Below are 25269 nucleotides of genomic sequence, written 5' to 3'. Positions count from 1 at the left end.
AATGAAAATATATAACATAAATACTGATCTACCAATTATTATATAATGTTAGAAGAAATCAGGAATACTCTTTTAATAGTCTATTAAACCTTAATAGTCTAACTTAAATTTAGCTTCAATATAATGCAATCAAGAAATCAACAAAATATTCCCTCATGAATTACCTTAAAATCTTGTAAAACAATTAAAAAATAATGCACATTCAAGTATTTTTAATGACACCTTTTAAAAATTATATTCACATCAACTTAAATAATCAATTCTATACATACATAATAGCATATGTATATAATCATACTTGTGTTATATTTGAAATGAAGATTTCTTTTGGTTCTTCTCCCGTTGTATCTAAAACTTCAAATTCATCACCAAAATCACAAAACAGCTGTGACCAAATTCCATGTATATCCGCACTGATGAACTGTGAAATGATAAAAACAAGTTTAAGCTATTTATATAAAGAAAAAACACTCAGCCCAACTATCTTAAGCCCTTTAGACATTTTCACTTATAATTAAGTATATCATGGGGGGGGGGCGCGCATAGAGTAAAACATGAATAGGATAAATTATTTATCTGTAAATTGGTTTAGGAATCAAGGATTTTAGTATTTGGAACTAGATATCTAATGTTACAAAACTAGAGGCGACATCAGTATATCATCATCATACATTCTGATTTTTAGATAAAATTCCTACCTTGCCCTAAAAGTCAAGCACAATTTATTAGAAACAAATACCTTGGTTTAATGGTGTGGCAGTGAAGTTTTACTTTTTATTTTATAAAAGAATGAAGTGTCTATTCACCAAAAGCAGTACAGTTAGTGGAGAATAGAACAGGGATAAAAGCTGAGAGTGGAGGCAACAGAAAAGTGGCTGAGGGACTGACAGTGTACACCAACACCACGAAGGGTAAAATTCCAGTCCTTAAACTGAATTATGAATGTGTTATTGGAAGTGATTTTTATTACACATACACTCTTCTCCATTTTAAATCTGTAAAGAAATTGTTTTCATGTTTAGTTTTTTTTAGTTATTGATACTATCTCTTACTTAACCATGTACTGCATTTACTATCCAAATAGGTACATATAGCAATATTTATGAGACATAAAATTGAGAACTTTTTCTTTAAGTTGAAAAGCTCCAATTTGAGGGACAATTTCTTCCTTTTCAAAACAACTCTAATAATATAAATATATGTATCAACAAAAAAGGACTTTAATTTATAAACAACCATAATTATTTTGTAAAACTTCTGTAGCCTGTTATAAGTTTACTGACCATTCTATGTCTTACTCATCTACTTAAATTGTGAATCAGACCACAAACATTCTACAAAGTATAAATATGCTATGTAATACCCCAATCCAAAATTTTTCAGCATATCCACTTAATACATTATGATTATGGCTTAGTGCCCACCTCAAAGGGACAAATGGCCTTTTCCAAAGAAACAAATGACCCCACTAAAGAGGTGGAGTTAGTAATGTGTATTCAATTGTAGGGAAAGAATTTTGAGTTTTCTAAATCTCTTTCCAGTATTCCCATTGTCACTACTACTTATCTAATTAATCTGCACCAAAAGCTAGGACTTATTCTTGACAATTCTCTCCTTCACAGCTCACATGGATCCATTCTCAAGTTCTGTTAGCTTTTAAAAAAAAAAAAAAAACCAAAGATACCTCAAATTCAACAACTTCTCACAATCCCTATTAACACCTCTCTTGAATAAGGCACCTCTCTTGAATCTTTCACCTGGATTATTGCATGAGCTCTTAACTGGCCTAGCTACCTCAATTCTGCTGTCATAATTCAACAGTTCTCTTTTTTTTTGGTTTCATGATGATTTCATGTTTTTTTTCTAAAGATTTTATTTATTTATTTTTAGAGAGGAAGGGAAGGAGAGAAGGAGAGAAATATCAATGTATGGTTGCCTCTCGTGAGTCCCCTGCTGGGAACTGGCCTGCACCGAAGCATGTACCCTGACTGGGAATCGAACCGCGATCGTGTGGTTTGCAGGCCCACACTCAATCCACTGAGCTACAACAGCCAGGGCTCCATTTCATGTTCTTAAAAATTACTGAGGACCCAAAGAACTTTTGTTCATATGGGTTATACCTACTGATATTTATTATATAAGAAATTAAAACTGAGAAACATTTAAAACATAAGAACACACACATACACTCCATTTTAGCTGTCAGAACAATGGTATCACCATACATCAAAGACTGGAAACTCCACCGTGTCACATGAGAATCAATGAAAAGGGCAAGCAACATTTTAGTAATATTATGAAAATAGGTTGACACCTGAAGACCCTATGAAAGAGTGTCAGAAACCCTCAGTGTCCTTGGACCATGCTTTAAAAACTACTGCTATAGTCTATTCTCTATATAGCAAAATGAGAGTGATCTTTTAAAAATCTGTATTAAATCAAAACTCACAGTCTCAAAATTCAAACATCTCCAACTCTAATCTAAACAAACGGTCTTCTAACTGCTTCTCCAATCTAACATGGTGTCTTTTACTCCTACTCTCTCCTTTTACCCAAACTCCCACTCTGGACCTGCTGGCTTCTGTTGTTCCTCAAACACACCAAGTCAATTTTCACACTTGCAGGTCTTTACGCTTGTACTTCTTGCCTTGAATGCAGATGTGTACCAGAGCCAGTTCTTTCTCATTATTCGGGGCTCAATTCAGGTATCTTCTCCTCAGAGAGGACTTTCCCTGGCATGGAATCCAAGAGACTGGCCCCTGTCCTAACATTATGAGGAAATTGAGGAAATTATACTCTATCTAGTTGTCTTCATAGGATTTAAAACTATGTATTTATTTGCTTGTTCCAAGGGTGTCTAATCCATGGCTTGTGGGTCCAACACAAAATCACAATTTCACTTAAAACCTTTTTTTACTTGTTAGGTTTTGTTAATGTTTGCGTATTTCATGTGTGGCCCAATACCACTCCTCTTCAGTGTGACCCAGAGACACCAACGGCTGGACACCCCTGTAAGTATACTATCCCCATGGAAGGTACTTTTTACAAGTAGGAAAAATTGTATGTTCTATTCACTAATGTATTCCTAGTGTCTAGAATTGTATATACTCAACGAATATCTGTTAAAAGAACCAAGGTACCTCTTAAAAACCGCAATAGTACCATATTTAAAGTTAGATGATGAATTCAATATTTATCATCCTTTCTATTTCTAAGCTTCGTTCCTCTTTAGCTTTGGCAATCTGCTGATAAGCCATATTTAGGCCTTGGTTTTAAAAAAAATAACAAAACTGATAACAAAATTAAAGAGAAAAACATTATTGTGATTGTTGTCATATAAAAGGAGCTTCTTACATTACCTACTGAAAAGCTAGAAAATCTGATAGTGAAAGTGTTCTTCCTTTGGTTAACTACATGTCATTAAGTGATCCCACTACCTTAATTGGAGGGCACTGAGAACGGCAAAAGTTGTTGATTTTCTTCTGCAATGGAAGCTTGATCTCAGTCAATACTACACACTGTTGAGAAAAAAAAGATGAGAAATTAAAGACTATAGAATATACAATTACTTTGGTAATGTACAATTTCTAAATCAGAGGCATTTCAGTTTGTATCACAGTAAAAATAGATTGTTTTTCTTGTAAAAAATCACTATCCTATTGTATTCTATTCCAAGATTAATATTTTCAGAGGTATGAAGCAACAAAAGTAAAAGTAACATAGGCAGGGGAAAACTTACATTAAATTCAATGATCATCAGAGACTTCACAGCTAGAAGTAAACCCTAATTTCCTATGTGGTACTTATGCACCCCAAATGGCTGGAGATTTTTGTGTCTGTTACTGCCAAAAAAATCCTAACTTAGTCACCGGAATATTAATTTAATGCTAGTTTAAAGGAGTAATAATAGCACTTTTAAAGAGATATGAGTATATTAGTTGGCTTAGCTTGGTTTTACTTCAGAGACTCAACAGATTCACAATATAACTACTTTTGCTTTATCACCGTTTCATTAGCAAAACCACCATGTTCTGTATAAATACCAAATTATAGTTTTCAATGCTTACTTTTTTTCATTACCCTGTGAGATAAGCAGAGAAAGGTCTATAATCAGATTTTATCGTAAGTTAGACTGATAAAGGTCAAATATTTTCTCAGGGCCATTTGACTATCAAGTGGCAAAAGCAGAGCTAGACTCTTAGTCCAGAGCTTTCCTTGCTGCTGGTTTTATGACTTGCATAACTTGGTTTTACTACAAATATCCAGGTATTAATTTAGTTTTATTTCTCTGGCTCAGTAGATGGAATGCTTCCTGCAAGGAGATATTTCTCCACAGGTCTCTTACATTTCATATATCTCATCAGGTATACCATAAACGCAAGTTTCTGAACATTTTTTACTTGCACTGTTTCTCAGGATAGTTATTTGTCCCACGCAATTTAAGGAACTGAGGTAAAGTCTCCCTCTGGGAAAAAGAAACAAGCTTGTTGACTGTTTGCAATAAAACAGTAAGTCCAAGCTCAGTACGCCTGTTCCCTAAAGGAACCCACTTTATGTGCTTTCTGCAGTTCACTAGTGGGATTTGGGGGAAGGCAAGAGGAAACCAGGCATATACAATGCTCATACTTCTTACCACGCTCTGAATAGTGAAGTCCGTAAGTCTGTAACCCAAGAATCTTATGTATTTTGCTAGCATTCATCACATAATAATGGGTTGACTAAGTTTGTAAATAGGACAAAATCAAGTTCTAACCAAGTACATACTGAATCTAAGTTGTTTCATCAATGCTACAAAATTGTCAACAAGAATTTATTTGAATGTTACCTTTTCCTAATGTTCTCTTTTTAGAAATCCAATGTCATGAATTGGCCTTTTCATTCAAGCTCTTACTTCTACTTTTTTCAAATTTTGTTATTTATGGGTACAGTAATCTTAATAATTTCCTTACTTCTGTCTTTCAATTCACTAATTTCTACTCCAGCTGTATCTATCCACAGTTCAACCTATTCACTGAGGTTTAATTTTTAAGACTATACTTTCATCTCTAATTTGTTTTTTTATCACATCTGCCTCATTGTTTTCCAGTGTCTTATTTTAATGTTTACTTAATCACTTAACTTTTAAGATTTAGTTAGTTTGAACATCTATATTTTATAGTATCTATTTGATAATTCTATTACTTAAAGTTCTTGGAGGTTTAGTTCTCATTTGTTACATCCACTGACTCTTGATCATGCTGAAGTGCTTTTTACTGCCTTAGTTATTCTGTACTGTGAATTCATTTTCAAAGGGGTTTAAAACTGGAAAATACTGTGACCTGGTTGAGGGTATATACCTCTAGATGTATTTAGTTTTGATTTTTGCGTGCTACTCTGGGATACCATCAGCTTAGTACTATAGCACTTTTTACATCAAGTTCTCAGCTTGGGAAATTTTACTACAAGTGTTTAAAAAGTTGATCTCCAGACTTGTGGGAGGGTAGGCCTGTGGTTATGAATTCCCAGGGAAGATTTTTATTTTTCATCAAGCACTTGAGGAAATAGACAAGTCTCTAGTTCTGATGGGCAAAGATTGTTCTCATCCACCCTTTCTCTGAGGGTGTAGCTTTCTGAAGTTCCAGCTCTAAAAAAAAGAGAGTAGGTCTCAATTTCATCTGCTATCTCATACAGTCCTATTTTGCATCTTCCCTGTCTGCATTATCATTAATTCCTAAGAAATGTGGTTACTGAGACAGGCAACCACTGTCCCCTAAAGTGACCAGACAACAATTCACTGTTCTTCTTTCAGCTACCTATTCCTTTTTGGTCTCTGAACAGCTCCCTTATATTATTTTTGAGCTCAGATGGTCATTTAAAAGGTAGTTTATTAGGCAATTCTATTGAGGAAAGTTTATTAAGCATCCTTGTAGCAGGATGGATTTGATATGATATTGTGATTATAATAAGAAATACATATTTTAATCATCATCCAAGATTCCTGGCACATAGCTCCTAAAACTCTTATAATTTCCTATGTAAGAGCTACAGGGGCTTACTTTGTCCCACATCTTGAAATTGCTGCAGAGTAACAGAGGTGAAACAAATGTCTTAAAAATTCTCCTATTTTACTGACTTTAGAAAGAGGGGAAATAGGGAGCAAGGCTGGGGAAACAAATATCAATTTGTTTTACTTACTTATGCATTTATTGGTTACTTCTTACATGTGCCCTGACCTGAGATTGACCGGCAACCTGGGAGTATCAGGGTGATGCTCTAACCAACTGAGCTACCCAGCCAGGACCACAAACATCTGTTATTCACAATATGCCTCTTTCAGCCACATGTGACTTGATGTTATTGAGGTGACTTTGAAAAACCCCTAAGGATGGGGGCTGGTTGTTAGGAACAGAACTTTCAAGTCCTATCCCCCAGACCTCTTTGTAGGGGAGAGGGGCTGGAGATTAATGACTAATGGACAATGATTTAATCATTCGTGTTTGTACAATGAAGCCTCCATAAAAATCTCTGAAATAGTGGATCACAGAGCTTTTCAGCTGAACATGTAGAGGTGCTAGGAAAGAGACATACCTGTAGAGGACACGAAAGCTCTGTATCCCCTTCCCCATATCTTGCCCTGTGCATGCCTGCCACCTGGTTGTTCCTGAGTTGTGGCTTTTTTTTTATAACTTTAGTAAGCAGACTATTTTCCTTAGTTCTTCGAGCAATGTTGGCAAGTTAATTGAATCAAAGTGGGGGAAAGAGGGTGGTTGTCGGAACCTCTGACTTACGGCTAGTCCTCAAAAGCATAGGTAACGACCTGGACTTCCGACTGGCATTGGAAAGAAGAAGGGAGAATGTTCTTCTGGGACTAAGGCCTTACCCTATGGGATCTGACACTATCTTCTCCAAAAAAGCACAAGCCCCAAATAGTATCACTTGTGGTAAAAGCCTGTAATACCAAATCCAGAATTAATACCTGAACTAACTGCAGTTTCAACCACTGACAGGAACATAAGTTTAATCAACCAGCATGAGAAACACAATCTGGCGAGTGGGGCCTCTCCACGCCCCCACAGAAAGAGGAAATCTGTACTCTAAAAACCCTTTCCGACTTCTGACCAAGATGGAGGTGTAGGTAGACACACTGTGCCTCCTCACACAACCAAAATAAAGACAACAAAAATTTAGAAACAAAATAACAACCAGAACTGACAGAAAATTGAACTGTATGGAAGTCAGACAGCCAAGGAGCTGAAATAGACACAATCATCCACACGGGTAGGCGGAGTGGAGTCAGGCAGGCAGTGGAGCAGAGAGGGGTCACTGCAGAGGAAACAGGGACACTGGGTACACAAGATGCAGCTGGCAGACCCTGGGCACCGGGTGGCAACGGAAAGACCCAACAAGGTGGCGATTGAGAAGTGAGGCACTGTGCACAAGGTGGCTAGCTGACTAGGTGGCAGTCCCACATTCATGCGTAAATAACTGGGGAGCAAGACAGACCATGCAACCCAGGGTCCCAAGCCAGGAAATAAAGCCTCAAAACACTGATTGAAAATACCTGTAGGGGTTGAGGCGAGGGAGAGATTCCCAGCCTCACAGCAGAGTTTGTTGGAGAGACCCACAGGGTCCTAGAACTCACACAAGCCCACCCACACGGAATGAGCACCAGAAAGACCCAGTTTGCTAGGGGAAGGAGGCAGAAGGGACTGAGGTCTGAAAGAGCAGAGCAAGCTCCACTGTTCCCTCTTGGACCCCACCCGCACATACAGCATCACAATCCAGCAACTTGGGTTGCCCTGCCCTGGTGAACACCTACAGCTCTGCCCCTTACTATGTAACAGACTCAACAAGACCCCCCCCAAAAAAAATGGCTGAAAAGGAAGAACAGATCAAAGCTCCAAAAATAATACAATTAAGTTACCAAGAGATAACCAACCTATCTGATGCACAGTTCAAAGCACTGGTGATCAGGATGCTCACAGAATTGGTTGAATTTGGTTGCAAATTAGATGAAAAAATGAAGGCTACATTAAGTGAAATGAAGGAAAATGCACAGGGAACCAATAGTGATGGGAAGAAAACTGGGATTCAAATCAACAGAGTGGACCAGAAGGAAGAAACAACCAAACAAAAAAGAATGAAGAAACAAGAATTCTCAAAAAAATGAGGAGTGGCTTAGGAACCTTCAGGACATCTTTAAATGTCCCAACATCTGAATTATAGGGGTACTAAAAGGGGTAGAGGAAAAGCAACAAGTGGAAAACTTATTTGAACAAATAATAAAGGAAAATCTGGCAAAGGAAATAGACTTCCAGGAAGTCCAGGAAGCTCAAAGAGTCCCAAAGAAGTTGGACCCAAGAAGGAACACACCAAGGCACATCATAATTACATTACCCAAGATTAAAATGAAGGAGAGAATTCTAGAAGCAGCAAGAGATAAGGGGACAGTCACCTACAAAGGAGTTCCCACCAGACTGTGAGCTGACTTCTCAAAAGAGACCTTATAAGCAAGAAGGGGCTGGAAAGAAGTATTCCAAGTCATGAAATCCAAAGACCTACATCCAAGATTGCTCTATCCAGCAAAGCTTTCATTTAGAATGGAAGGACAGATAAAGTGCTTCTCAGATAAGGTCAAGTTCAAGGAGTTCATCATCACCAAGCCCTTATTTTATGAAATGCTAAAGGGACTTATCTAAGTAAAAGATAAAAAACATGTATAGTAAAATGACAGCAAACTCAAAATTATTAATAACCACACCTAAAACAAAAACAAATTAAGAAAACAACCAGAACAGGAACAGAACCACAGAAATGGAGATCACATGGAGGGTTAGCAACAGGGGAGTGGGAAGAGAAGTGGGGAAAAGATACAGAGAATAAGTAGCATAGATGGTAGGTAGAAAATAGACAGGGGGGAGGGTAGGAATAGTATGGTAAATGTAAAAGTTAAAGAATTTAAGAGACATGGACATGAACTAAAGGGGAGGAATGTGGGTGGGAGAGGGTGTGCATGGTGGAAGGGAATGAAGTGGGGGGGAAATGGGACAACTGTAATAGCATAATCAATAAAATACATTTTAAAAAAAACCAAACCTTTCCCTTCTCTTACCCCAAAGGAAAGATGTCCAGGTCTGAAAAATAATCTTTTTTTTCTTTTTTAAATCTTATAGGTACTTTATTGGCTCACATGATTTAAAAAATGAAAGGAATACTGGCTTCAGTAGTTTCACATAGAATCTATTCTCTTTCCCTGTCTTCAACTTCAACTTTATCTTAACCCTACTTTTCTTTTGCTAATAGTTTTTTCCCCACCCTTTTTCCTATGAAAACCTTCCATTTTGTATGACCCTTCAGACCATTCTTCTAGTTCCAAGATGAGATGCTGTCTGATTCATGAATCACTTAATAGAGCCAACTAGATTGATCTTCAAATATACTCCGTTGAATTTTATTTAACAGAACTGAATTAAATTGCAGGACACCAAACTATGTATCCCTGTTCTAGAATTGTTTGTTGTGGGGGAAAAACAGATATACATATGGTCACAACAGAGCCTGAATAAAATATTGAGAGTAGAGGAGAAACACAGGAGTGTATTTTCCTAGACAACTGGTAACATCATAATTTAAAAACAGGGAAATTCAGGATCAATCTAGTTATCTTTAGAGCATCCATAGTGCTAAGAGTTTTTGTTATTTAAGTTTATGTAAGGTAGATCTGCATTTTTTTACTTTTCTGTAATCAAATTATACATCACCTTTTACCCATGGTCTTAGGAAGAGTGTACTCTCCAGCTCCTTGACTTCAGGCTTGACCATGTGACTTGCTTTGGCTAGTGTATTATTAATACACTGTTTATTATTAATACAGTCTGTTTATTAATAAACAGAGGCTTGACATATGCTTGGATGGTGGGACTTGCCCCTTTGCATTTCTGCTACTGCCATGAGACCATATCCTAGGTAGCCTCCTGGTCCCAGAAGAGAGGCACATGGAGCAGAACCCAGACTCTGGAGTTCAAGTTCAGCCTAAAACAGCTGAACTCCAACAGACATGCAAATACATAAGAGAGAAAGAAATGCATGTTGCTATACACCACTAAGTTTTGGGTAGTTTTTTTATGTACATTACTGTGAAAACAGCTGCCTGATATTTGCAGAGGTTTTGTAGAGGTTCATAGGCTCTTTGCCTAAAATAAAGAATTTAAAACATATTATTCTAAAGGAAGTCCTCTGTCCTGAAATTTTTTGTTCTGCTCTATAGACTAAGTTAAATTACTTATATCACATTAATACTTAATGACTTGCCTTGAAATCTGTCAATAGTAAATAATATAAAATGGATCACTGACCTGATATTTATCTAAGAAGGATAGATCTGTGGTTTCATTTAAAGGAACAGAAGATGACGTGACATGAACGTATGGATTTAGTTCTGCAATATGTTGAAGAACAGCTTCAGCCCTAAAAAAAAAAAAAAGAAAGAAAGAAAGAAAAGAAAAAGATCCTTAGTATCCTTTTGTTCTATATACTAAATCTCTCAAACTTAGATAACTGGACATCAGAGAAATCTGAATGTTACAAAATTTCAATGGATATTTAATAAGCTAGAAGAAAGAAGCTGAAGCTTACTCATATTTCTGGATAACTACACAATCTTGAGAATAAACATATTGTTGTATTCCTCGCAAGACACAATCTCAAAGTATACCTAATAATTTCAAGTACCCAACTTTTAAGTCCTCAGCAATAATAAAGACCTCCTATAACAATCTTAAAAGAAATTCACTCCCAGGTAGCAATGTGAGTGTATTAAAAATTTGACAAATATAAGTAACTGAATAAGTATATGTCAATACTTATTGATAGTAGTGTGACTTTATAGGGATGAATCAAACAACTATGCCTGAACTAGTATTCTGGAAACAGATAGTATGCTAAGTAATTGCAAGAACAACAACAAAAAATCCTATGATAATGTATCAGCCCTGGCTGGTGTAGCTCAGTGGATTAAGCACAACCCTATGGTGAACCAAAGGGTCACCAGTTTGATTCCCAGTCAGGGCACGTGCCTGGGTTGCAGGCCAGATCCCTAGTAGGGGACGTATATGAGGCAACCATACACTGATGTTTCTTTCCCTCTCTTTCTCCCTCCATTCCCTTCTGCCTAAAAATAAATAAAATCTTTTTAAAAACACCAAAACATCTTCTCTTCACCTGTTTCTTTTATTAACAACATCATTTTCACAGAGAAAGAAGTTGGTTCCTAGATCCCACGCTTGGCATTTTTCTACATCATGAATTGTAAGTGCCTACAAAAAAGAAGAAAATACATATCTGTTAAATTAAAAAATAAGACAAGATTATTCACTACTGCCACCACTATTTACATTACATTAACCTACTGCCCTGTGTACTTAGACAACAGAATATAATTAAAGGTCTAAGAATTAGAAAGAATGCAATTAGATCTACTTACAGATTATATAACTATACACATCTGGAAACTCAGAAAAATTAATGGAGAGATTACTTTGAAGAGTAAGATAATTTAAATTTAGGAAAAGTAATCTGTTATATAAATCAACATGCAGAAATTTAAAAAATCAACACAAGCAAACATTTCCAAATGTTCAATGTTCAAAGAAAGATAACGAACTAGAAAAAATGTTGTAGCTTGGTGAGTTCTGGCCACGATGGAGGCGTAGGTAGAAACCCTTCACTTCCTCGCACAACCAAAAGGAGGATAACAACCAATCTAAAATCAATAAACCACCAGAAGTGCCAGAAAAATTGAACTGCATGGAACTCTGACAACCGCAGAATCAAACAAACAGACCACACCAGTAAGGCGGAGAGAATCCTTGGTGAGGTGGCAGCCTGCAAAGGCGGGGCTGACTTAAGGGGTTTCCCTCTGAGACTCAGAGCTCACTGTGAACTATGGTGGCTGCCCCAGTAGGAGAAACTCCCAGTCTCACAGGAGAGTCTGTTGGAAGGTAGGCTAGAGATGACCAGGGGGGCTGCATTGTTCCCTCTCTGGCCCCTCCTCCACAGGCAGCACCGAAGCACAGCAAGGAGGGTTGCCCCACCCTGGTGAATACCTACTCCCTTACAACTTCTCAGGTGCCCCAAACAAGGAATATGGCCAAAATGAATGGACAGAGTAAAACTTCAGAAAGAGAACTAAGCAATGAGGAGATAGCCAACCTATCTGATAGAGAATTTAAAGCCCTGGTAATCAAAACACTCATAGAACTGATTGAGCTTGGTTGAAAAATGAAAGAACAAATGAAAGATACCCAAAATGAAATAAAGCAAAATATTCAGGGAACCAACAGTGACAGGAAACCAGGACTCAAAACAATGATTTGGATCAAAAGAAGGAAATAAACATCCAACTGGAACAGAATGAAGAAACACGAATTCAAAAAAGTGAAGAGAAGACTTTCAAACCTCTGGGACAACCTGAAAGGTTTCAATATCCAAATTATAGGTGCCAGAAGTAGAAAAACAGCAACATATTGAAAACTTAGTTGAACAAATAATGAAGGAGAACTTCCCCAGCCTGTCAAAGGAAATAGACTTCCAGGAAATCCAGGAAGCCTAGAGAGTCCCAGAGAAGTTGTACCCAAAGAGGAACACACCAAGGCACACCATCATTAAGTTACCCAAGATTAAAGATAAAGAGAGAATCTTAAAAGCAGCAAGAGGAAAGAAAAGAGTTACCAACAAAGGAGTGTGTGTAAGGCTATCAGCTGATTTCTCAAAAGAAACCTTGCAGGCAAGAAGGGCTGCAAAGAAGTATTCCAAGTCATGAAAGGCAAGGACCTACATCCAACATTACTCTCTCCAGCAAAGCTTTCATTTAGAATGGAAGTGCAGATAAAGTGCTTCCCAGATAAGGCCAAGTTAAAGGAGTTTACCATCATGAAGCCATTATTATATGAAACATAAAAGGGACTTATTTAAGAAAAAGAAGATAAAAATATGAACAGTAAAATGACAACAAACTCACAACTATCAATAAATGAACCTAAAAAAAAAAGAAAGAGAAAAACAATGAAAACAAAAACGAAGTGAACAACTGGAACAGGAACAGATTCAGAGAAATGTAGATCACATGGAGGGTTTTCAGTGGGGAGGAGAAGAATGGTGGGAAAGGTACAAGGAATAAGAATCCTAATTGTAGGGCATAAAATAGATGGGGGGTGGGGGCGTTAAGAACAGTATAGTAAACACAGAAGCCAAAGAACTTATATGTACAACCCATGGACATGAACTAAGGGTATGGGGGATGCTGGAGGGTGGGGGGTTCAGGGTGGAGGGGGGATAAGAGGAGAAAAATTAGAAAAACTGTAATAGCATAATCAATAAAATATACTTTAAAAAAGAGAAAAGGAGCTTAGATTTTATACTATACTAATTACAGAGCTTTAATTTTTTTTTTAAATTTTAAATTTTGTTTTATTGATGCTATCACAGTTGTCTAAATTTTTCCCCTTTTGTCCCCTTTCACCCAGCAGGCCCAATATAGAGCCTTTAAAAGTTAGCTCTTTTAATAAATATTTGTTAACCAAATGAAAAAAAATTGTAGCTTGTATTACAGGCCTATTTGTAATATAACAAGTTCACTGGCCACTGTTGGGGAGTGATAAGAAATGATTGATCTGAAAACAGAATAAAGGGGGGAAAATCAAATGTTTTATCCTATTTTTCATATATATGTTCACTTGAGTGGAACCAAATACATAATGATTAAAAAACTTTCTGAAATATTACTATAGCTAAAAAGTGAACTAAAAATGATAGAATTAGAGTACCACTGCCCCAATGAAGTAATGAATCTTGACAATAATCTTTAATAGCAGGTAATAACCACAAAAAGAGAAACAACAGATTATTATTTCTTTCTGGTGAGGGAACACAGTATCACCTGTGAAGTAATGGTGCCACAAGAATCAAATACGAATCTGATTGTCTTAATATACAAAGGGGACTCTCCCCCTAAATTGGAATTTATTAAAAAACTGTGTATTTGTTCTTACATGTTTAAACTTCAGTCACCTTCAAAGTACTCTCCATTTGATGCAATGCACCAACCAGGACGTTTTTTTCCACCGCTCAAAACTGTTTTTGGACTTGCCAATTTTCATGCCTTTTCTGCTTCTGCCATTTTTCTTTTGTTTCATCTCTTGCACAAAGGGAAAATATTTCCCTTTGAGGACTTTTTTCATCCAGGTAAATAAGGAAAAGTTGCTCAGATTGAGATCGGGTGCATAGGAAGGGTGGGGCACAGAGGTCAGGCCCACAGAGGACATGGGCAAGGAACTGGGAGTGACTTCTGATCAACAAAGAACTGAGGTAGAATGTGACGTTCCACTGAACGCTGTCAATAACTACCTGAGTGACTTTGGGAAGCTGATCCTTACCCTGGCCAGGAGATGGGGAGACGCCTTGCTAATATCTTGATTGGAGCCTTGTTAAAGACCCAAACAGAGGAATCAGCTAAGCTGTGCCTGATTCCTGACCCCAAGAAATTGAAATAGGTGCTGTTGTTTAAGTTCTACGCTTTGGGGTAATCTATTTTGCAGCAATAGAGAACTAATACAACAAAATTAAGAAACATTTTTTAGGTGTGAAAATGATATTATGGTTATATTTTCAAAGGCATCCTTATCTTTTAGAGCTATACACTAAACTATTTAAGGATGATATAATGAGGTGCCTGAGACTTGCACAAAAAGAATTTGGTGGTTGGGGAAGAGTGGGGAATGGGAATGAGATAGATGAAAAAAAATTTAAATTTGTCTATGAGCTGATAATTTTAGCTGCATGATGCCTGCATGAGGTTTTGTTAAAACTACTGTTTTATACAATTTAAAAAATTTCCCCATAATATAAAGTTTTTTAAGAGTCAACTAGAGGATTAAAACAATTTTGCTACTAAATGAAAAAGCAATAATTAAGTCAAGGTGTAAGCAATATAACCACTACTGATAAGCAGAAAAAAAAAAGAGAGAGAGTTCATAAAAAGTAATCCTTCTTACCAAGGACATTTACTAACTTACCTTAATTCCTGCAAGAACAAGATTCTTGGCTATAAAGAAAAAAAAAGGAATAAATAGTAGATATGATTTTAAGGAGCTTGGTCACATCTCTGACTAGATAATTTTAACTTTTGTACTACTTAAGAAATACAAGTGCCTTAGAAGATACAGATGAACAATAAGGAAAAAATAGAATTTTCCGTAATCATATCACGCTGAGATAATCACTCTTAAAATTTTAGTGTATTGTTATGAATATATGTATGTGTACTCTGCCACAATGAATTAAGAAATACAGAGAATGATCATTAATGGCTATTAACATCACAAAAAAGAGAACCAAGGAAGTCATTACTGGTTCCTTGTGGAAGAATGTAACAGTACTGTGAAGTAGTCCTGCCAAAAGAATCAAAATGAAATCTGATCAAAGTTTTGAATCTGATTTTCTTTACAGAAGTAATACATAGGAAAGGTGTTAGATTTTTAAATTACATTGCTCAAAAGTATCAAATAAAATTATGAGTAAAAATTACTGCTTACCAATTTCCAAACCAAGACCACCCATACCACTTAAGAAAACATGGGACTTGGCCATCTTCTGCATTGCTGTGTCTCCAAGAACGTATCTCTGTCGACTATACATAAAATACAAGGAAAAACAACAAATTACTTCATTAAAATTATATTAAAGATGTCTGCAAACAGCTTGGCAACTAGATCCAAAGACTTATTTTGGATCACTTGCATAGTGTTTAAATTTTCTGAATTAACTGCTAAATATAGGGCACATTTTGGAAAAAACAGCAGATTTGGCACCAAGGTCCACATTCCCCCATGGCAACAGACAGATGGAGCTGAGTAGGAGTCACCTAATTAGACAGGTAGCACTGTGCTCCAGACTTGCCACGGCCCCCATCCAGCTCTTTGTTCACTACCTCAGTGCCCACTGTAGGCACTGGAGTTTGACATTTCCACTTTAAGTCTTTCACTGTAAACAGAATCTCTGAAGCAAGCAATTGGTTCCCTCCTTGGAGTTTAGATGATTTAAAATTAAGCAGTTTTCAAATATTATTTTAATTATAAAAGCCCATAAAATATATCTGTAAAGGACCTTGTTAAGTCACCTATCCTAACAGCCACAAGTTAGTATCAGGATGGAAATTTCAAGAAATACACACCAGCAACTTTTAAAGTTAAATACAGTAATAAAGCCAGTAGTAAGAATTTATTCAAAAAAACCAGTGATACATTTGATCCCACAATGGGTTTTGAAGATTGGACATTCCAAAGGATTATTTTTGGGGGGGGACTTTAAAAAATGTTATTTATTGGTTTTAGAGAAAAAGAAGGGAGAGGAAAGAAGGGGACAGGGCGAGGGGAAGAAAGAGAGACACCCACAAACATCAGTTTGTTGTTCTACTTATTAATGCAGTCACTGGTTGATTCTCCTATGTGCTGTGACCAAGGGATAGAACCTCACCCTTGGTGTGTTGGGACGAAGCTCTAACCAACTGAGCTACCCGGCCAGGGCCTTCCAGTGGATTTGTATGAGAATAATTCGACAGATGTGTTCAGTATAAGTAATAAATGGATTATTACTTTTATAAGTAATAAAAGGATTCCAGAACCCTTTGGATTCAAAGTGTTTCTTTTGGAATTCATACACCACATTCACGCACTGGTTTAATGTATGTTTGTTTAATATATAGGTGTTTACTTAGTTTCCAAACATCAGCTATTCACATTCAATTAAAAAGTCTGAAAAGGGGTTTCTTGTTTAGTCAGAAGAAACTTTAGAAACACAAGTTACCTTTATTTCCTTCTTTATTCCCTACATAATACAATAAAACCTAAACTTTTCTTTCAAAATTGGTATTCACAATTTATTTCAGACATAAAAACTACCCATTTACTCATCAAATACTTATTGAACATCTACTCTGGTATGTATGAAACAGTGTATTACATAGTCTTACCACCCTTATTTGTGTACCCTTGAATAATATATTTAAGTTTTGTCTGTTTTTGGAAGTCAAAATAGGATAATTTTGAATGCCTTCTTCTGTATTTTGCTTATTTTGAATGAAATGATAAGATATATTCATATCAATGAGCAGCTGTTCATTTTCATTTCTGGTGTATTCCATTCTATTGTACTATTCTACTGTATTGTGCCATAAATTACCTATTCTACAGGGGTTTTTTTAATCATCAGTATAGAAGTCTTCTATTTTTTTCACACTTATCATGGCGTGAATTCACAGGGAATGGGTTCCAACAGCTCAGGCTCCTTCCCTTCGGTTCTCACTAAGTGTGCTTCTCTGGGTGGAGCAGGCTGACACTTTAGTTGAATCCAGGTACCTTTCTCTTCAGCTTCCTTCTTTTTCTGATCATTTTCCTTCACACGTTTCAGGAAGCTACTTCGACTCTCAAGTGCTTAATATGTTCAATTTGTACATCAATTCTCCTGGCAAGAATCTTGCCTTTAACTTGTTTGTTTACAACAATGCCCACTGCATGCTAGGTGACATTGTAGACTCTTCCAGTTTTGCCATGATAACATCTGTGGGGCATTCCTTTCTGAACAGTGCCCATTCCCTTGATGTCGACAATATCACTTTTCCTTTTTTTTTTTTTAGATTTTATTTATTTATCTTTTGGGAAAGGAAGGAGAGAGGGAGAGAAATATCAATGTATGGTTGCCTCTCATGCATCCCCTGCTGGGAACTGGCCTGCAACCCAGGCATGTGCCCTGACTGGGAATCGAACAATGATCGTCTGGTTCCCAGGCTCACACTCAATCCACTGAGCTACACTAGGCAGGGCCAGTATCACCTTTCTTGTAGATCCACATGTATGTAGCCAAAGGAACAACTCCATGTTTTCTAAAAGGCCTACAGAACGTGTAATGGGTACCTCTCCTCCTTCCCTTTTTGTTAGTCATTTTGGTGAGTTACTGGAAGATGGTGGTTCTGGCTGAAAAGCCTATTCTACAGTTTTGAAAGTTGCCAATAACTAGTCCATGAGCATTCTCATATGTCTCCTGGTACACGTGTCGTAGTTTCTATAGTGCATATACTACAGAGAAAATGCAGGATTAACTTTATTAGATAATGCCAAACCGTTTTCTAAAGTAGATGCACCAATCTACTCTCCCTTCCTGGAGGTCTACCAGAGTCCTTGTAGTTTCACATTCTTACGTGCAGAAAAAAAGTTAACATAACATGCCTGAACTTTAGCCTGCTCACAGGCCTAGCCTTTGGCTGGTGTCTGTAAACCTGGCCTTTGAAATATTTTCTATGCTAGTTAATTCTATTCTTCATTTCTGAACTTAATTTTATTCTTCTTTTTCTGAAGTTTCCTGAAATAAAAATTATTTTCAGGTTTTCTTTTTAAAAATACACATGTAAAACTTTGATTAAACAGCATCCCAAATTTTGATACAATACTCATTATTTTCCAATTTTAGTTATGATTTGTTTTTACTTATGGGGTAATCTAAAGTATATTTTTATAGTTCTAAAGTTACGCGGAATTTTCTAATTATCTTTTGTGTTAACTTTTAGGTCAAAGACAATGAATAAATATCACAATCTATGATTTCATTCTTTAATATTTGAAGATTTCTTTGGTCAATTTTATAAACATTCCATGTATTCTCAAAAAGAATGTGTATACTATAGTTGTCAGGTAAAATATTCTTTACATAAGCTTTAGATTAATTTCAATGATCATGTTGATGAAATCTAAATCTATTCTCATATTTTTGTCTGTTTTCTTGATTACTAAAAGCAATATGAAAAAAATCTCCTACTATGATTGTAAACTTGTGTATTCTCCTTGTGTATCAGTATCTGAATAGCGCTGATACTTAGAATGTTTACTATGCACCACTCATTGTTTTAGTTTTAACTCATTTAATCCTCACAAAAATGTGAGGGATAAATTTTATTATTCCCATTTTTACAGCAAAGAAAACTTAAGCACAGGGAAATTATATAACTTATAAATAGTGGAGGCATGATTCAACCCAGGCAGTTTGTTCTTAGCATCCATACTTTTAACCACTATGCTATACTGCAAGTAAATTGAGAAAAGTAAAATCACTCTACAGTGACTTACAGGAAGAAAAAAAAGATCTGTTCCTTCATTTTCCTCTTCCCTACCCCAATTCGCACTCCCCCAGGATAACCACTCTCAATCTTTCCAATTATTTCTTCTAATATTTACCCTGTTATTTCTCAATAACCTGTTTATACTTTTACTTCTTAATTTTTCAGTTTTACATTATTACCTATTAACATCCTACTAAGAAAGATAAATGATCTTTCTGAGGTGCAAATCTGGTCAAATCATTCTCCTCCTTTACTTGTTTTTAAATGTATTTTTAAAAAGATTTCACTTATTGCCCTTGCTGGTGGAGCTCAGTGGATTGAGCGCGAGCCTGTGAACTAGATGATCACGGTTCGATTCCCAGTCAGGGTACATGCCTGGGTTGCAGGCCAGTTCCCGGTCCCCGGCAGGGGACGCATGAGAGGCAACCATACATTGATATTTCTCTCCCTCTCTTCTTCCCTTCCCCTCTAAAGATAAATAAATAAAAAATTAAAAAAATAAAATAAAATTGTAGAAAATTAAAAACTCTTTCACAATGATAAAAGGCAGGTAAGTAGTTGGTTGCCTAGGGAAATGGTAGCTGGAGAAGAGGGGAGGAAGTGAATACAAAGAGGCACAAAGAAAATGTTTGGGTGTGTTGGGTATGTTCATCACCTAAATTGTGGTGATGGTTTCATGAGTATATATATACATGTCAAAACATCACATTGTACACATTAAATATGTAGAGCTTACTATACGTCAAGTATACCTCAATGAAATGTGAAAAATAATATATATTTGCGTTGGAAGGCACTCTTGCATGGGTCTTTCACACACCTATTCGTCTCTTTAGATATGCCTAGCTGGCAAGCAAGGTCCTGACTGCTCTTTACTTGGCTCTTTTCTCATAGTTGTGCTTGTAGCACATAACCTAGAGGGAGAGAGTGAGTCTCTTTCCAAGACAAAGAGCAATCTTGCCATAAAATGGTGGATCCTCCAAAGTTGGTGTTCCTCAGCTGTGATGTAAACCCACCATATACAAAACACCCCTTTTGGACCAAGGCACTGCCTTCATGGGACTTGGAAGCACCAGGCTGATGCCCATGCTACTTGCTATATAATGAAGTATTGAAATCCTTTGTTTTTAAAACCTAACTTTCACATCTTCTGTCTTCTGTTAGGATCCACTAAGTGATACTAGCCTAGTTTTTAGCTTATAAGTAGGGTACAATAAAATCCCTGACACTAAGTTTGACAAGGCTAAAAACAGGATACTGGAGGATAAATTGGTGAAGAATGACAAAAAGGCTAAAAAAAATGATATGGCCAATGGCCATAACTTATGATAAAAGTAACTAGAAATTATCTAGCTCATAGGTACTATTCTTTATAATTAATTTGCAATTTGTACATTTTCCTTGTTAAATATTTGTCAAATAAGTTTGTGGGGAAAAAAGTAAATGAAAAATAAGAGCAGACTTAAGAGATTAAGTAACTTGATTAAGACCACATTCATAAATGGTGGAGGATGATTCAAATTCAGACATCATACCAAAGTTTACTCTCTTAGCCATCATGTTATGCTGTATTCAAGAGGGCTAAATGTGTATTATATAGTTCGGCCTTACCAATGTAGATGATGGGGAACCATTTAAGGATTTTAAACTGAGAGGCCATGGGCTCTGACATAAATTTCAAAAATATCTCTTTGAATAAATTACGAAAGATGGGTTAGAGACAACAGTAGCTCTAAAGAAATCACACATGAGAATATAATAACAGTTCAATGAAGATGCCAAATTCAGGGAGAGGGGATGAAAGAGCTGGAATTAAGAGTGGTTTAGAAAAAGAACTGGAAGGATTAAAAAATTAATTGATTTTGCAGGATGACAAATAGTGAAAAAAATCTAGGATGACAACATATTTCTACCTTACATATGATAGCATTTAATTAAGCTTGGGAACAGGAAGAGGAATAAGAAAAAAGGATTCAAATGCTATTGAGTGCTACTTTATGCCAAAAACTATTTTACATTGTTTTTTCATAACATTTTTAAGACTAAGATACTATTCTTAAGATATAACAAATATTATTTTCATTTTTACATGAGAAATGTTAATAACTAGTTTTAGTTTATGAATGTCAGGACTGGGATGTGAATATTCTTCTGTATCTTAAGAGACCATGTTCATTCCACTGTAATACAATATTTCTTTAAGAAGTAAATATTCACTGAGCATCTGGCCTGGTTTACCTGAGCATCTGGCCTGGTTTATATGCTTGTATGAATTTAAATACAAGGCTTGAGCTTGGAAGGAGAAAGCCGAAGAAAGAGACTCAAGTATTACTAGCATATAGAGATAGTTAAAATTGTGGAAATGCATGTTTGGATTAAGAAATAAGATAAAAATCCTAAAGCTGAAACCTGGCATTTATGGTGCAGGCAAAGCAAGGACAATCTGAGAAAAAGTCTGAGAAGGAAGAGTTGAAGGAGTAGAAACAAATTCCAAAAGACCTTTATCTCGAAAGCCCAAGTTTCCTATAGTATTCCATAGTGTTGATATTATGATTGCATTATGCACAGAGACTCAAGAAAGCCCTGATTCTCCTCTGATATCCACCCCTTCTTCATATAGTTATGTTGACACAGGAACCTATATGTGAAGAGTACAGAAAAAGAGATATCAAAGCACCAATTTATTATTATCTGAATTGGCCCTAATTACTTCCAATGGAGAGTTCTTTGTTAAGAGCAGTTAGAAAGCCAAGGCTGGAGTCCTAGATTGGAACTCATTCATTTCTTCAGATACATGTTGGGATCAGCAGGCTCAGACACATCCTCAGAGTTAAAAAAAAAAAAAAGAAATGGCCTTATCTATAGAAATGGCTCCAGTCTAACTCACTCAACATTTGCAGGCAGTAAAGATGTGAAAACAAATAGACACATGCCTCTGTCTTTAGACTGTGAGAACAATTTCAGATTTAGTTGATCAGTAACTATGAGGTGGCAAGATTTTGCAGTAATAAGGAAAAAGTGAAATGTATTGTTACCCCCAAAATATTTCCTACTAAATATATACAAATATTAGAAACTTAGTTAATATTCAAGATTTATAGATTTTAGAGTTTTAGTTTTGTAGGAAAGCCTAATTATTTAGAAGTAATTATAAACTGAGGCTCAATTATTCATATCATATACCTGTATACCTAGTAAATATTAACCAGATACCAACTATAGTATCTGGGAGAAAATAAACAATATTTAAAGTACTGATCTTATAAATATCAACACAGAAAATGCCAAAAAGTTCATCGGCTAGAAAATGAAGTAGTACCCCGAGGAAGGAATTTTGAAAACCCGTTTGCTGCTTTTTACAAAACATGTAAAGTGATGGTTTTGAGGTCAGTTTTAAAACAAGTGATCCAGTTAGGACTTGCTATGTACCGTAAAAACACATTTTAAAGATATTAATAGTTCAACCATTAAAAAATGCCAAAAAGTTACATGTCCTCTTTAATTCTAAGTAAAAATAAATTTATGAATGTATGGTGTGTTAAAAATATGCTCATTTGCTCAAAATGACCTAATTCCAGAGAAAACAGACACTTCTCTGTTCTTTCAGTTGTCATAATTTTCCAGATGCAAGGGTGTCTTCAGCCTCCTCCTATCAGACTCCAGCAGAGGGAATGCTGTATTTTGCTCAGGCACTGGTTTTGCTTCAGGAAGAAATGTGTGTAAGTGCCCTTTTAATACCAAAATTGCTCAATGCAAGTACCATAAGCATCTTTTTCAGACTTTTCTGTCATATCTTTTGATTGTTTTAGTTTTGGTTCCTGCCATCTCATTTAACTGCCAAATATCTACGGTTCCAGAACACAAATCAATCTGAACCGTCTGCCTTGTTCCTTATTCAATAATCATTTAATGAGACTCTTCTAAGCATCAGACAATGTGCCATTGTCCTGAACTCTGAAAAACTCATAGTCTGACAGGGCTGACATATAAGGAAAAAAACAGACAATTCGATGAGTATTTTAATTGCATCAAGAACCACGTGGTTTAGGACTGAGCTGAAGGGATTAGAAATAACTGAAGATATCAGAGTAGACCTGTGAGTGAGTCTTAAAATATAAGAGAAAGGTGCTTTTGAGGCAAAAAATGGAGCTCTGGGAATAGATGACTTAGATATAAAAGTATAAACCACATTTGGTATAAAAGTAGTTTAGCATGGCCAGTGTATTTAGAGGAAATGATAAGTTGGGGCTAACAAAAAGTGTTGGGAAAACTGGGTATCTGCATACAAAAGATGAAATTGGACCTTTACCTTATATCGCACACTAAATCAACCCAAAATGGGTTAAAGACTTAAATGTAACACCTAAAACTACAAAACTCCTAGAAGAAAACACAGGGAAAAAGACTCTTAACATTGATATGGACAAAGATTTCCTGAATATGATACCTAAAGCATAGATAATAAAAGCAAAAGTAGACAAGCAGAACTACTTCAAACTAAAAAGCTTCTGCATAGCAAATGAAACAACAAAGTGAAAAGGTAAACTACAGAATTTGAGAAAATATTTGCAAACCATGTATCTTATGATAAGGGGTTAAAATTCAATAGCAATGCCCACCCCTCCCCCCCCCAGAAATAACCTGATTAAAAAATGAGCAAGGACTAGAACAAACATTTCTGCAAAGATAACACACAATGTTGCTGTTATGAAAAGGTGCTCAAAATCACTAGTCAGCAGAAAAATGCAAAACCACAATATTACCTCACATCTGTTAGGATGCCAATTATAAAACAAAACAGACAAACAAAAAACCCAAACCCCAGAAAATAAGAAGTGTTAGTGTAGATGTGGAGAAATTTGAATTCCCATGCACTGTTGGTGGTAATGTCAAATGGTCCAGAAACAATGGAAAATAGTATGGGCATTCTTAAAAATAAAATTACCTATGATCCAGCATTACCTGATTATATATGAATTGCTACACGTTACCTAAACCAATATCTCTGTAAGTTTCAGTCAAGTAAACTGCAGCCTACTTACATAGCATTGCAAATGGAAAATGTAATCTCTGGTTTACTGAAAATTATGTTTATTAATCAGCAATTTCTGGGTTGGAGAGATATAAAAGTTTCATGTGGACTTTAACTAAATGAATAAAATTAACCATTGCTATCTCAAGGAACTGCCGTTTGTTATCCCAAGAATATGATTAAAAGGACATTAAGAACATCATAATTATAAATTATTAGTCCAAACTTAAGGTGACTTCTGAAATAATTTATAATCTGGAAAACATATGGTAAAAAAAATTTCACATAAGCAAAATTAAGTGAGTCTTTAACCACTTTTTCCAAGTGTACAGCACAAAACAGATTTGAAATCAATACAATGACTTTGCAAGTCACATTAAAAATATATAAAGAAGAATTCAAAATACATGAGCTTATCGTTTCAGATTGAACCTACATAAAATGTTTGTCATGATTATATGAAAAGGAAAGCTAAAAACTTTAAACCAAGATTATACTATCTTACACACACAAAAAATGAAGTACTAAAAAATTTCTTAGCAGTAATAGCAACATACATGTTTTTACTTTCTTTTTAATTTTGTTAAAAGTATTTTGATTTCATGAAAAAGTATGGTAAAAAAGTCCCACTAAATTCCATTTGAACCACAGTTCTTTAATCACAACAATACTTCTCCACTATTTATGTAGTGCAAATGTGCAATGTTATTAATAAGATTACACTCAAAAGTAAACATTTTCTAGATGCTACTATATAACTAAATATATAATTATGATTAAATAACTAACTATACATAAAGTGGAACGGATTGTTTTTCATGAGAATCCTGCATTATCAAAAACATAAGTATTTATTCATGTCCAAAAACAAGAGGTATATTTTTTAGTGGACAGCAGAACCATTCTTGGTCATACTGCCTAAAGCAACTGGTATTTAAATGTNACTCAAAAGTAAACATTTTCTAGATGCTACTATATAACTAAATCTATAATTATGATTAAATAACTAACTATACATAAAGTGGAACGGATTGTTTTTCATGAGAATCCTGCATTATCAAAAACATAAGTATTTATTCATGTCCAAAAACAA

The 25269-nt window shown here is 35.7% G+C and overlaps 1 protein-coding gene and 1 pseudogene across 1 annotated transcript in view; both read right to left on the bottom strand.

The window, feature by feature from the left end:
• Positions 1-25269, bottom strand: part of UBA6 (ubiquitin like modifier activating enzyme 6) — a 73351-nt gene that overhangs the window by 45268 nt on the left and 2814 nt on the right. The window contains exons 3-8 of the mRNA XM_037042082.1: positions 15570-15664; positions 15051-15079; positions 11200-11294; positions 10335-10446; positions 3438-3518; positions 299-421 (exon numbers count right to left, since the gene is read on the bottom strand). Of these exons, the coding sequence (XP_036897977.1) occupies positions 299-421; positions 3438-3518; positions 10335-10446; positions 11200-11294; positions 15051-15079; positions 15570-15664 (535 nt within the window). The remainder of the gene's footprint in view (positions 1-298; positions 422-3437; positions 3519-10334; positions 10447-11199; positions 11295-15050; positions 15080-15569; positions 15665-25269) is intronic.
• LOC118984261 (60S ribosomal protein L21-like) lies at positions 17235-17973 on the bottom strand (annotated as a pseudogene).

The sequence above is a fragment of the Sturnira hondurensis genome, unplaced genomic scaffold (assembly GCF_014824575.4).
Source record: "Sturnira hondurensis isolate 20B ecotype Veracruz unplaced genomic scaffold, ASM1482457v3 Scaffold0000566, whole genome shotgun sequence".
Classification (NCBI taxonomy): Eukaryota; Metazoa; Chordata; class Mammalia; order Chiroptera; family Phyllostomidae; genus Sturnira; species Sturnira hondurensis.
Note: the sequence above shows the minus strand (reverse complement) of the source record. Positions and strands in the feature narration are given on the sequence as shown.